At 30.3% G+C, this 14,413-nt stretch overlaps 1 protein-coding gene across 1 annotated transcript; it reads right to left on the bottom strand.

Moving 5' to 3' along the window:
- Window positions 1–1,871: 1,871 nt before the first annotated feature.
- LOC132284951 (homeobox-leucine zipper protein HOX11-like) lies at window positions 1,872–4,299 on the bottom strand. Its single transcript, XM_059787099.1, has 4 exons — window positions 3,972–4,299; window positions 3,272–3,603; window positions 2,993–3,072; window positions 1,872–2,703 (listed from the first exon to the last, which is right to left on the bottom strand). Exons 1-4 carry the CDS (start codon window positions 4,243–4,245, stop codon window positions 2,364–2,366), a joined length of 1,026 nt encoding a protein of 341 aa, XP_059643082.1. The 5' UTR covers window positions 4,246–4,299; the 3' UTR covers window positions 1,872–2,363.
- Between the last annotated feature and the right edge of the window lie 10,114 nt (window positions 4,300–14,413).

Genomic DNA, 14,413 nt, shown 5'->3' with positions numbered 1-14,413 from the left:
AGAAGCATAAATTGTGAGTATGGACGACAGGACGAGTGTGTTATTTGCCAAAAAAAAAAAAAAAAAAAAAAAAAACACATACACATAAAAGAAAAGAAAAGAAAAAGAATCCAATGATAATATTTTTGCCACCAAATTTATGACATTCGAGTATGAGAATGATCAATGATCCTACCATGTGTAATCGAGTGATCAAAAGGAAAAGAAAATTGGTATTATTCAATGATGACTGATATTATCATACCAATCCCGCCAATTGGTCAACTTGGTTATTTGTATTAACAAAGTCATGATCATAATAACATGCATGGAGGTGTGTTGCTCACAATCCACATGAATTCTTTGCTATTATAGTGTCACACTAATTATAACTCTTTCCAATTTGTTAACTTTGAGAATAAATTTACCCAAAAAAAACTTTGAGAATAAAAGAGAGAGAGAGTTTATCATCTTTATTTCACAATTCAAAATTGGAGAAGCAAAAAAACAATCTTCTAAAAGATTGTGTTTGGCTGTATGAAATTAGAGTTTAGGAATTAAAATTGGGAAAAATTTTAGTTCAATTTTCAGAAATTGGTTTTCTCCATTCTAATTCCAATTCCATGCAATCGAACACAACCTAAAGGAAATTCCTATTCGGATGAGATCATTTGCTATTATTGATAATATTTATGAACCATTTGAAACATCAAAATTTATAAGGAAACTTATCAATCATGTTATTATGAACTAATGTGACAATCTTGATAGAAACACTTTAATAAAAGATAGTATAGATATCTATTCTATTACTGATAAAAAGTTCTTGTTAGACTCTACGAAGAGTCGGTTCAAAAAAATCCATCAGCCATTGTATCATTCCTCAAGTTTTTAATAATTGTAGTTCCTACTTTCTATACATTTAAAAAATAAATAAATAAAGAAAAGAAGAAAGAATGGGTAGTACTCGAGACTTTGGGTGCACATATTATTGGATAACATATAAAATGGTGGTTGAGCTTTCGTTTTTGGTGATAGGGTCAATAGCTTAACAGAGGGTTCATTCTCTACTGAGTGACAATAATAGGCATATTGCAAATTTGTCAAATTAATTACAGATGGTTTTTACATATTTATTTTGTGGATCTTTATTTACATGTGAGAGAGAGAGAGAGAAGAATTATTGCAGTATTATACAAGTGGTCAGAAGTCAGAAAAGAGTAACTATTCTCAATTATTACTAGAATTCTGGCATGCATTAGCTGATGCACGCCTACTCTCATTCCTAAGAGGTCACATTGTTTAGAGCAACCCCGCGCATATGCATTGTGTACAATATCTGATGAAGTGTTGAATGAATATCTTTACTATGCACATTACACACTTGTGGTGCACCTCCTTCATATTTCACACCCAATTTTTTAAATGTGTAGAATCAAGTAGACATTGTACCCTTGAAATGGTGGGCCTTGTGTGTATTTTTTATATTATAAAATAAATTGATTGTGTATTAGTAGTATGCGGGTAAATTTTAAAATAATAAAATATAGAATATAAAAGATGTGTGCATAATATGAGAAATAAATTTTTACAAAATATGTAGAGTCGTATCACCACAATTGCCGACATGACATTACACTTTCTAAAAGTGTAAAATGAGAATGGAGATGCTGCACTGGGATGCTCTTAGACACCCATAATTTTCTCTTGTAAAATGGTGTGTGTGTGTGTGTATATATATATATATATGTGTGTGTGTGTGATCATTTAACTTGATTTTACAATTTAAAATTATATATACAGTGGCTTAATTCACACCAAACATATCAAATGGAGTAGGACTCATAATTGATGGTTTCCACAGACAACAAAAGTTGTGTATGATTGCTCTATGCCTCTAGTAATAGAGTAGACTCATAATTGTTAGTAGTTGTCAAACGTACAGGTGTGAACTCAAGGAAATAAAATTAATCATGTGAACTACACTTGCTCGGGCTCTCTCCGCCCTGTGTACGTCGTAGTCTTACTTTTTGATTTGAAAAAAAAATAATAATAAATAAATAAACACTTGCTATTAGTACAAAACAGATCGATCAAACACATGAGGTTGCAAACACTAAATTAATATTTCAGTCAATAGAAAAAGAATCAAATAACACAACATTTTTTCTAATGAAAATTGCTTGTAAAATCACAGGCAAAATATCACTCTTCCAATCTCTGCAAAGTTCCAATGACAAGAAACTATGGAAATCTTAATATCACTGAAAAAAGGTTAATAAAAGAAGAAAAGAATATAACCCAATATGATCAAATTAGAAACCAAAACATATACCTATACAAAAAAGTAATTAATTAACTATATTTTGATATTGGTGTATTTCTCATGAAGCAGCGTGGTGAGCATGGTTTTGGGCTTGTGAAAAGGGAAGTAATCTTGTTTTAGCAGGGGAAGATGTGGTATTGCCGGCGGCGGCGGTGGCAGCGGCAGCGGCGGCGGCATTGTTGTTGGTGGCAGCAGCGGAAGCGGAGGTGGAGGCCACGCGCTCACAAGAAGGGCACATGGTGAGAGTGGTGGCAGGAAGCTGCATGTAGAAAGGTTGGGAAGTCTTCAATGCTCTTAATTCATGAAGCTCCTTTTGTAACCTCCTATTCTCTTCTGTCAGTGTCTCACAGCACCTCTTTAAATACTCACAATCTACCTCTGTCTGCTTCAACTTTGTCCTGTAATTTTCATTATTTTACCAAATTATTATACCATTAGCAACAGGACAAAAAACAAAATATCTACTAATATATATGAGTGATATTTAAATTTAATGTAGCAAAATAAATTCATACAAAAAAAAAAAAAAAATTAAATAGAATTTTGTCCAAAACAAACCCAAATGAAATATTGATAATTAACTTATAGAACAAGTTTTTGTCGATCACTGTTTCATAGAAAATTCTCTTCTCATAATAACAAGTCAACAAAATTAAAATAATATATTAATAATGGTAGTAGTAGTACCTTGCTCTTCTGTTCTGAAACCAGACTTCTACTTGGCGAGGACGAAGATTCAACTGCTTTGCTAGGGCAAGTTTTTGTTTCTGCATGTTTAATTTATAGAAATTGCTTAAATGAATATATAAATAAATGAGGAGTCATATTTGAAAAACTAATTAACCCCAATACCAATAATAATAATAACAAAAGAACACACTATATTAGAACTCTTGCCCTCTCTCTCTCTCTCTCTCTCTCTCTCTCTCTCTCTATATATATATAATATGTTGAGGTTAGACTTACAGGATTGAGTGTATTGTGTTCTTTGAAGCTCTCTTCAAGAAAAGCTGACTGGTCTTTGGAAAGCCTGAGTTTTTTCCGAGTGAGGCCATTCTCTTCCTCATCACTAGCTCTTGATGAACCAACTCTCTCAGTCTCAACTTCATCTTCCAAATCTCTCTTGCCTGATCTTCCACTTCTATAGATTGAAAAATCCATCCGAAATGATGAAACCGCGCTGTTCGGAGACGACGACCTGGCCGCCCCGTCCTCCGCATCATCTAACACCGCCAGTGGCAGCCGGTTTACATCTAGCCTCCTTCCCGGTCCATCCGATGAACCCGGTTCAGATATTACTGTAACATGTAAAATGGCCCCATAATCAATTCAAATGACCAAATCTAGCAAAACCCATTCATATTACTATAATCAACAAAATAATTAAGTAACAGTATCTAAAAAATAAAGTCACCAAACAAGAACAACTATCCATTAAAACCTAGCTAGATCTTAAAATCCCTTGAATTAATTAGAATATATATATATATATATATATATATAGGTGATCATCTGAAAATAACAATTTCAAATGAGAGAAAAATGAGAAATTAAAACCCATAACCTAATTAAAAATATGAATTAGACGATGGAGTTGAGAAAGTAACACATATGATGAATAAGGAGATGGAGATAAAAAAATTAAAAAAAAGGTGTATTTACTTACACTTGTCAGTGAGCCATGGAAAGCAAAGCTGTGAAGAAGGTTGCTTGCGAGCTTGAACAGTAGTAGAGAAAGGAAGAAGACCAAGCTGAACCGGTGGATCTGTTGAGACTCTCCTCATCAGCTCTTCTTTCCTACTACTACTACCTTCGTTAATGTTCAGAGAAGCTGATCCTAAGCCCATGCAAAACCCTAATTCCTTGTTACCAATCTTCTGTGTGTTGTCAAGAAAAGTGAACGGCTTTGGTGTATCTCCCAAGCTCAAAGCTAACTCCATGGTTTGATTGAGGAGAGAGAGAGACAGAGAGAGCTTAGAGAATTGAGATAGAGAAGAGCACCGAAATGTTTAATATAAACACACACGAACATAGACAAGTCCTTTTAATTTCTTTTTTGCCTCCTTGTTTGAGTAAAGATTGACCGACAAATCCTAGTTGACAAATGCACGTGAATCCTATATTAATATACAACGGTTCATACCTGAGGGAGAGATATGTCTAAGACTCATTGATTTTGTCCAACCAATCAAGCTTTTTTAGTACGACTACTACTATTATATATACTCTAGTAGTATTTTATTTCCAATTAATTACTATAACACCATATATCCCAAGCAAATAAAAGTGTCCTCTTCACCTACCCAAATGATAATAAAAATTGTAATAATAACAATAATAATTGCCTTTTTCCATTTTAGGATGTGCAACAGTAATTTTCCTTTCAAAAGGCTATCATCGTATTTAAAATTTTCTAAATTAAGTATTAAAAAGTTTGTCAATTTAACAACCTAAGTGTGCAAATTTTAACCTTTTTTTAAGAGGGACACATTTATATTTTATTTTTAAAATTGAAATTCTCAAAGGATCATTGTAGTTAGTTATATGGATCATGTTAAAGTGGATCATGTTATGACAAGAGCCATTTATAAATTTGTGATTCGAGTTTAGGGAGATTTAAGTTTGGCCAATAAAATATGTATTAAGTACTTTATTTAATTTTTGCAGATTTAAAAAAATAGTCTCTGACCTCTCTATACTCAATCACTGGGATTAAAAATTAAATTGCGTCACAAGTTATGCAATAAATTAAAGAAAATAAATTTGTAAAAAGAGTTTAGATCGAAAGACTTAAGTTTGGCCGACAACTCCGCGAAAAAGAGGCTTCAACCTTTCATCATCAAGCATCATTTAATTTAACTGATATTGGTAGGATCGTCTTGTAGATTATTACCTCAAACAAACAAGTCCTCACTTAAAATGGACAGTTTTGGTGATGGATCAATTGAAACTTTCCAAGTAACCCAAGAGCCCTACCCTAAATTGAAATCAAATGACACTGACGTGTGAGGCTGCTCGACTCACCAGAATCAGTCCAACACGTGTCACAAACCCAATTGGCTAGGTCTAGAACCAAAACACAAAATAATCTTTTTGGGGCGGATTTGAAGTGTGAAATGTAATATAAATATTTTAAAAAAAACATGGGAAGGTTAGCACGAGATTTGACCATAATTGGCCCCCTAGCCCCTGTGTTCTCTACTTGGGCAGACAAGGAGACCACATTTTACTATTCCAAGAAAAGTAATACCAACTTTTAATAAGTAAGATTTAATTGTTAATTATCTAATTGGTATAAAATTATGAGTATCCAATGAGTCTATTAATACTAGCTGATATGTGTGTGTGTGTATATATATATATATATATATATGATGAATAGGTGTTTGATAAATGAAGAAGATCGAAATAGCGGTCTAATGCGCGTGGGGTGGGCTTTTTAATTAAGAAGGGTTAAGTAATTAACATTGATATCCAGAGGAAGTGACCAGGTCAGATATGTCACACTTTTTAGATCATTGCAATAATTGAAGTCATGCAGGCTTTAATGATAAGCTTGATAAATTAGATAGAGAAAGGTTTTAGAGAGAGAAATAGGTTAGAGAGAAGTAGAAGAGCAACGTAGGAAACCCACGCCCACCCAACCACTCCCTCCTACAATATTCTACAATCACCACTTTGACAATGACGACAACAAGGGTTTTTTTCTTTTTCTTCCTAGTAATTTGGTCAAGCCATCTTACTTGTGTTTGAATTTTTAACTATGTGGCTTCCATTGTCTAATTAAATAATGATCATAATATCATATTCTACATGTATATATTATGATTGTGTTTATTATTATTGTAATATCAATTGTAAGGCGCATTTTCTTTTCATACTCAAGTGTACCTTGATGATCAATATATAATAATACTGCAAAAAACCTAATCTTTTTATGCTGAAAAATATAGGAAGCTTTTCTTTTCATTTATTTATTTTTGTAAAATAGTTAGAGTAAAATTGAATATATGAATATATATTTTTGGAGGTAAAAGAATAAATATAATATTTTAAAAATAAAAGAGATATCAGTGGATTATAGTTTTTTCTTTAATATATAGCACTTAAAAAAATGGAATAGAGAGACATTGATACATCAACTTTTATTATTAATTATTAAATATTATAAAAATAATAATTCATTCCCCATGATTCAAGTGCACAAGAAGAAAAAAATTGTAGAATGCCCCCACATAGCTAGATATTAGACATAGGTTAAAAGCCATGAGTAGCTGCCTGGAAGAAGTCACATATATATATATATATATTTAATATATACTATTATATACTGCCAATGGAATTTTTTTGGCCAATGATTTGAATTTAGACCAAGTAAAATTAGGTGACTGCATGGTCCCACTTATGAAGAAATTTAAAAGTCAAGTTTTCAGCCTTGAATTGTGCAAACTGTCAACTCACGTGACACCCGTCTCTTACTTTTTGGAGTTCCTGAAAGGAGGGCTTAAACCGGGACCTGGATTTTCTCTTTTTGCTCTCACAAATTATTATATCTATATGTTATCTATTATTATTTTCTTTCTTGTTTTCTTTTCTTTTTTTTTTGGCCATATGTTGTTATCAATGACATTCATAGCAATTGATCATTAGTCTCCCTATATAAAAAAAGGGAAGTGCAAAGGAAATCAAAGGCCATTGATTAATTGGGAATTTGGGAGTTCATTACTTTTAAATTATATATTTTTCATCTATTGACTATAATCAGTGCCTTTTGATTTATGCTAATTACTTTTAAATGATATTGTTTTTCATCTATGCTAATTACTTTTAAATGACTTATGCTAATTACTTTTAAATGATAATGGCTTTTGATTTTTGGTTAATTTTGTGTTTTGTCAGTGAGTCCTTTAAGGAATAAAAAAAGTTTTACAAAGCATGTTGGTAATATTATTTCCTGATTGAGGAATGTTTGGGAAAAAAAATTAAAGGCAAATGAATTGGAACTTCACAAAAGTTATACTCATCTCCCCCCTATCATGCTTGTCGGTTCGTAAATTTATATTGTATTTTATTATAATAAACATTATTTTCAAGTATTAAAATTATAAAAAATAACTTAATTTAATATTTTTCGTCGTTCACAATTAATGAAAGGAGTATGTATTAAATTTCAAGAGATGCACAAAATAATTTAGTAAATAAGAAAGAGGGGACAAGGAGGAATTTGTATTTTTCTTTCCACCCAAAATTGAGAGAAAGAGAAGAGAGAGAATGTTAGAAATAAAAAATACGTAAGTTATATTTTTAACTTTTTCAAAAGTTTGCTTGTTAAGCCCTACTACATTTAATGAGGATATATTGGTAAAAATAATATAAAAACTCTCTTTCATTTTTTTTCAATCAAACAAAAAAAGTGTCACCCCAATCTATCATTTCAACTATCCATTACATCCAAGTTCCAACTAAATAAAAAGTGAGGTAGACACCTTCCTTGAGATGCCTCATTAATCTCTTCCCTTCTCCCTTTCATCTATTTTTTTATCCCTTCAACTAAACGGGAGCATAAATCGCAAAATTCTTGGGTGTTTTTTTGGGGAATTTATTTTTTTATGTAGTGAATTTTTAATTATTTTTTATTGTATTGATAAGAGTAAATTTTTAAATTTGTCATTGTTAATAAAATATAAAAGTGCTTTTCAATTAGTGCATTTATTTAATTAAATCAATATTAAAAAAGATAATCTGGAAAGGCTGGAGTATAAAATAGTACATTTATTTTGTGAATGAGATGTATTTTGGGAATCACAAAAGAGGAAGATGATTAAGAATTTTGGAATGGAGGAAATATATGAGTCCTCCTATTTATCTCAACAAACAAAAACTTATTATTTAATCGAGTCTATGTGACTACTCATGTGTCAAATATAATGGGAGTTATTTTAAAATATAAAGTAATTAATTATTTAGAAAGTTGTCTATCTTTCTATTTTTTAACAAATAAAAGTCAAAAATCTTATCAATGCCCTAGGGTTTCATCTTAATATTCTTTGTTGGAAATTAAAGTTTTAATCACCATGAAACTTTACTATATGTATCTCTCTCTCTCTATATAAAATTGTTATGCAAAAAATTTATCTAATTCCCATAAACAAAAACAATGAGAGGAATTTTAAAAAGAAAAATTGGAAAGCATTGCATCATTTGACAATAGAAATTGTAATTTTGTATAAATAAAAATTTTATATTTTCGTACCATGAAAATAAAGAAGAAGATGAGGAAAGATGAAGCAGAACTTATAAAAAATTGAAATGATAAAGAAAGAAAAATAGACCTAATTTATGAAAGATTTTCAATTCAGTTATATCATTTTTCGGAAGTGTATATATATATATATATATATATATATATATATATATTTAGAGAGAGAGAGAGAGAGAGAGAGAGATGAACCCATCTTAGAATTGTCCGACTAACAGGATTGATATCTGAGGTGACAGAAGGAGGAATTGGAATGAGTGACTGAGGTGACAGAAGGAGGAATTGGAATGAGTGATTGAAAAAGCAATAATACACATTCATTTACTTGGAAAATCCAAAATTCAAATATATTTCATGCAGCACACAATCATGATAATCATGATTAACAGATTAAACTAGAATCATTAAATTCATAATTAGCGGACAACTTTTGTGGGAATCGAAATGTCAAACCTTTGATTTCAAATACTAGACTCTTTTACCTTTGTGTAAAAGAAGACAAAATTGCTCAACTGTTCCATTTCTATAATGTAATGTAGCTCACTGTTTTTTTTCCCTCTCCAAACATTATTGAACCAATAAGATGACCATATCTTTTCATTATGTTTTCCCATCACACTACATCACCATAATCAAATTAATGAATAAAAGGTTATACTTCAAAATTAGTTGCATTAACCCACCATTGTTTTATAAGTGAAAAGAAAAGTGTTAAAGGCAGTTGCGCAATTGCATCTCTGATTGGTTAAATTACTAATCATAAAAGTCGTCATTAATAATTCTTTCATCTTTCTCCTCTAATGCGTGTACATATTTATATATAAACAAACATAAATATAATGTTCTTCGTTCTTTTCTTTGTAATTGATTTTTTTTTACTTTTCCCCCCTCCTCTTTGAATTCATATTCGTGAATGACTTAAAAAAAAAACCTTATATGAAAAGATTCTTCCCTTTTCTTGTATGAAATAAACCCTTTTTCTTCTTTTATTTATTTATTTTTTTATTGGCTTATATATCATTTTTGTTCAGTTGTCTTTTATATACATATATTATATATATATGGGATTGGATTTTTATCATTTTTAATTTTAATTGAAGAAATATTATGAGATTGAGTTTTTGTTAAAGTAAAATTGTAAAATTTGAGTTTTAGTTAATGTGTGAAACATTGAAAGACAGATGAGGATGGTTAGAATCCCTTCACAATATGGTTTTATATACGTACACGTAAAGAAAGGAAAGGAAAGAATTGGGGAGGAAAAAAAAAAAGGAAAGGAAAGAATCTTTTCATGTAAAGGGTTTTATTTTTTTTTTTCTTCTTTCTAAATAATTCACAAATACTCGTATGAATTTAGAGAGGAGAGGGAAGAAAAGAAAAAAAAGAAAAAAAAAAAGAAAAAAGGATAGAATAAAGATTATATTCATGTTTGTATAATATATACATGCACCAGAATATAGAAAAGAGGAAAGAATTTTTAAAGGTACTTTGGTCCTAAAAACTTATGTTTTAAACTTTTATAAAAGTAAAAGAGACACATTAATAATTACTTTTATGATTCATATTTCAACCAAGCCATATGCGGCTGCACTTAGCATTCTTCAAGTAAAAATGAATCAAAATTTAAAAATTATTTCATTCATTAAACAAATCAATTATTTTTTTTTACCTATAAACACAATATATATATATATATATATATATATATATATATATTTCACACACAACTATACATGAGATGAACTTTGCAATTATGTTTGACAAATTAAATTGTTGAAGGAAAAACATTTATAAAAAAATTAATAATAATCGAACCCGTTTTCTTTTCTTTATTTATTTATTGTTATTATTTTTCCTAAACGATAATTGAAAGTGAGGGGAATGCCTCTGTAGACGTGACCGTAGGAATTAGGACAGGGATGTCACGTGACTAACGCGCGTGAGTGAGTAATGATGAGATTAGTCAGAATGGTGACGTGGTGTGGGTGTAACAGAGAGGGTGAGGGAGGGGAGCAGAGACACAAATCATAGCCGTGATCAGTGGGACCCACTTGGCAGGGACAGCTGCACCGCCCACAGGGAACATATTCCAATCATTTGTACGCCTAATCTTGCTACTCACTCCTAGTATTTCATAATGAATTGTTTATATTTTTTATGTGTTCATTATTGCCTCCACAATAATTCCTTTAATCCTTTATTAGTACTATTTTATTTAACCAAAACAAAATTTATTACTGCTACGTGTCAATATGATGCGCTATTCAAATACTCCCTCCATCTTGAAAAAAAAAAAAAAAAAAATATTCGTTTTGGAAGTAAAAAAATTTAATGGGATACATGAGTAATGTATTATTCTCTGAAAAGTTATTAATTTATCCTTTAAACTTTTGAATATTCAAATTTAAAATTTTAAACTCTAAGAACATATATGAAACGATGTAAAATATATTATTTGAAAAAGAAGAGTTGACATTTATTTTGGAGTAATCCAAAAAAAAAAAATTGAATATATATATATATATATATATATTTGGATAGAGGGAGTTATAAGTAATCTTCTTTTTTCGATTATTCAAATATGAGTAATTTAAATTAATGTGATTCATAATTCAATTTGTAGACAGAGAATTTTATAGTACCAAACTTACCTTGTCCATCTTAAATAAAATTATTTGAGTGTAAGTTAACGAGTTTGAAATCAAAAATAGTCTCTATGTGGTTATATAGAGGTTATATTGTGTACATTTGACTCACATATTTTTACTATTACTAAAATTTTACTCTCTGTCTCCATAAAAATAGTTATTTTTTGGAGAGTGGAATTTTTAAAAGGACATGCATCATTTTAAAATTACTATATTATCCTTTTAAATTTGAATGAGTATGCCATAAGGTTGGGAATTTTTGAAAACTTAAATAGTGGTAATGAAAAAATGAATTTGTCTTTTTTTGAATTTTTAAATGGAATAATCATTTTGGGAAGACAAAATAAAAAAATAATACAATTAAATTGAGACCCTATGCTTATTTACTTAATGAGCTCTTACTCTTAATAGTTGTAAAATCCCTAAAACATTGATGCATTCTCACTCCCCTACTATGATAAATTCAATTTTTAAATTATATATCATGACAAGTTATTTCGTTTCTAAAATATATGTTTATTTTAGAAATTGTGACTCACAAAGATGAAGAGAGCATTAAATTATTGTGTTATACTAACAAAATTACTCGTGTATATGTGTGCAAGTGTAAAATGTTGACAGATGGCAAAGTTGCTGATGCACAAATGATCTGAATAAGAGCTTTTGTGCTTGGAACAAAAAGATGGAGAGAGTAAAGCTATCATCATGACGCTATGGTTTGTATGGTTTTATTCCATTAAGATAGATTAATGGCAATTTAAGGCCCTAAATGTACCTAGGCTAAAAAGCAAATGATTAAAGTAATATGATTTGATTACTAGTAAGATGAGATATATATATATATATATATCTACATATAAAAGACAGCTTCTCATGCAACCCTAAACAATGGAAGGATCGTTTATTTTCTGAGACGGACATTATGATTAGGTGTATGCCATGCTTTTCTTTCCTTATCTATATATAATCATTATCATTACCATATCATAACCATCATCGCATCTGACTTTTAACTTTTTTCAACCTGGGATGCTGTTTAATGCTGGCAAAGGATGGGACATAGAACCCTAAAATATTGCGATATGTCATGATGTTCATAATAATACACACTTCAGTAATTATTACAGTTTCATAATTATTGCAAAAATTTCTTCATGTCAAGAAAATCTGTGGTTATGAATGTTATAATTAACTATATTTTGATAATTTTTTTTTTTTTTTGTTAAAAGGTAAGCTTGTGTATAAATAATGGAGAATTGTACAAGAAGCCCCAATTATAGTAGGGACTAAAACAAGAAACAACACAGCTAATAATTACAACCAGCAACACATAGGAACACAAGATCAATAGCAACAACAAACAAAGTGGACAATACACCACCAAGATAGACAAGTGACAGCAACAACATTTTAAACTTCACATTAGCAACCAGCTTTGAGAATGGGAGGTAGAACAGTCTTGCAGGAAAAGATTATAGAGGTCTTGCTCTGTGGAAATGAGAGACAGATCAGAGGTCATAATTTTGTTCAACAAAAGAATGCACATTTTAAAAAAAGGAAACATCTTTAAAACGAAGTATTTTGTATTCAGATGCTTGTTTGCCATGTATTAGTGGCATTATGAGGCTGAGATTGGAGCTAGTGAGCTTGTGGATTAACTCTGTGTGTGTGTGTGTGTGTGTGTGTATAAAAGAGAATTACATTATTAAAAATATGAGTCATTATGAGATGAGGGATCTAAGTGAAGTATCAAGCTTTGATATTATTATTAATGAAGTCACTACTTTGAAATTGGTTTTGCAACCTCACACTTGGTAACCAATGGATACTAATTAAGATGGTATAAGTTTTTTTTTTCCCTAATAACATGGTGTGTGTTTATTTTAACTTTCGAACAAAAAGAAAAAAAAAATGAAAAAGAAAAAAAAAAGCCTCAGACTTGGTATGCTTGATCAATTTTATTTTTAATTTAATTTAATTATTATTATTTTCACAAGAGGGGTGTTCTTACCCTTTGTATGACAAATTAAACAAGTGTTGCACTAATTCTTAAATTTCTAGTTGGAGACAATTGAACTATTTACCAAAGAAATGATTGTTTTTAATGGATTCTGGACTTTAATTTAAGAATCGTGATATATTTATCGACACACAACAATTGAAAAAGACATATGGGTGTGGACCTATTACAATACTTTACAGTCACATCTTTTGATCAATTGTCGCATGTCGACTTTTCTAAATTTAATTGATATTGAATGTTAAAAAAATAGTTGATTTTCTCTACTCCAAACTTCATAATAATTTCTTTTGATGTTCTTTCCCACACCCGTCTCATTCAACTTTCAAATTCCAAATCATTTGATATCAAAAATTTACTCTATTCTATTAAATCCATCTTTCATACAAAATGAAACCATTAGCTTCAAAATTCTCTGCAGTGCTAAAGGCCGGAATTCACCATGGGAGGGACAAAAGAGAGAAAGAAAGAGACTAAGAAGGGTTTAAGGAAAAAAAAAAAAACGATGAGGGATTGATTCCCAGTGAGGAGCTCCAATAATTTTGAGAAGGCAAATAAAAATAAAATAAAAAATTTTGAGAAGAAGGGGAAAAAAATCCATGCAAGCAACTTTCCTAGGTAAAGGTAAGGGGGTCAACCCAAAAAATCAAACATCCATTCTATGGCGGGTTTGTTTCATTATTGTAAAATGTATATACAAATTTTAAATTTTAAAAAAAGGATAAATTGAATTAACACCCGTAAGGTTTCGGTCAATACACTTGGATGCGAGTCAACTGACTTTTTTAATAATGTCACCCTCTGTAGTTTCAAATGTCATATTTTTCCCTAATTATTTAATTCAATTAATTTATAAAATATCAGCATTCATAAAACTACTCTCATCATTAAACCTCTTTCTTTACCCCCGGCCCCCGCGCGCGAGGCCGCATTGTGGTGGGGCAAAATATATTTCTGGGTCCGCCATTAACTACAGCTAGTAATTTTCATTTTTATTTACTTAATGAGGTAGTTGTAAAACCCACGAGCGGTAGTATCTAGCACCAAGTGATCACACAGTTTAAGGAAACACCCTCGACCTTAGTAAGAAAGAAAAAAAAGATCAATGTTTTGATTTTTCTTTTCAAACACCCAATAGCAACGGTTAAAAAAAGAATTGATGAAAACAACACTATTACATC

The sequence above is a fragment of the Cornus florida genome, unplaced genomic scaffold (assembly GCF_030987335.1).
Source record: "Cornus florida cultivar Cherokee Brave unplaced genomic scaffold, ASM3098733v1 CherokeeBrave_3.0.0_Hap2_Chr02, whole genome shotgun sequence".
Taxonomy (NCBI): Eukaryota; Viridiplantae; Streptophyta; class Magnoliopsida; order Cornales; family Cornaceae; genus Cornus; species Cornus florida.
This window is presented reverse-complemented; position numbering and strand designations above follow the sequence as displayed.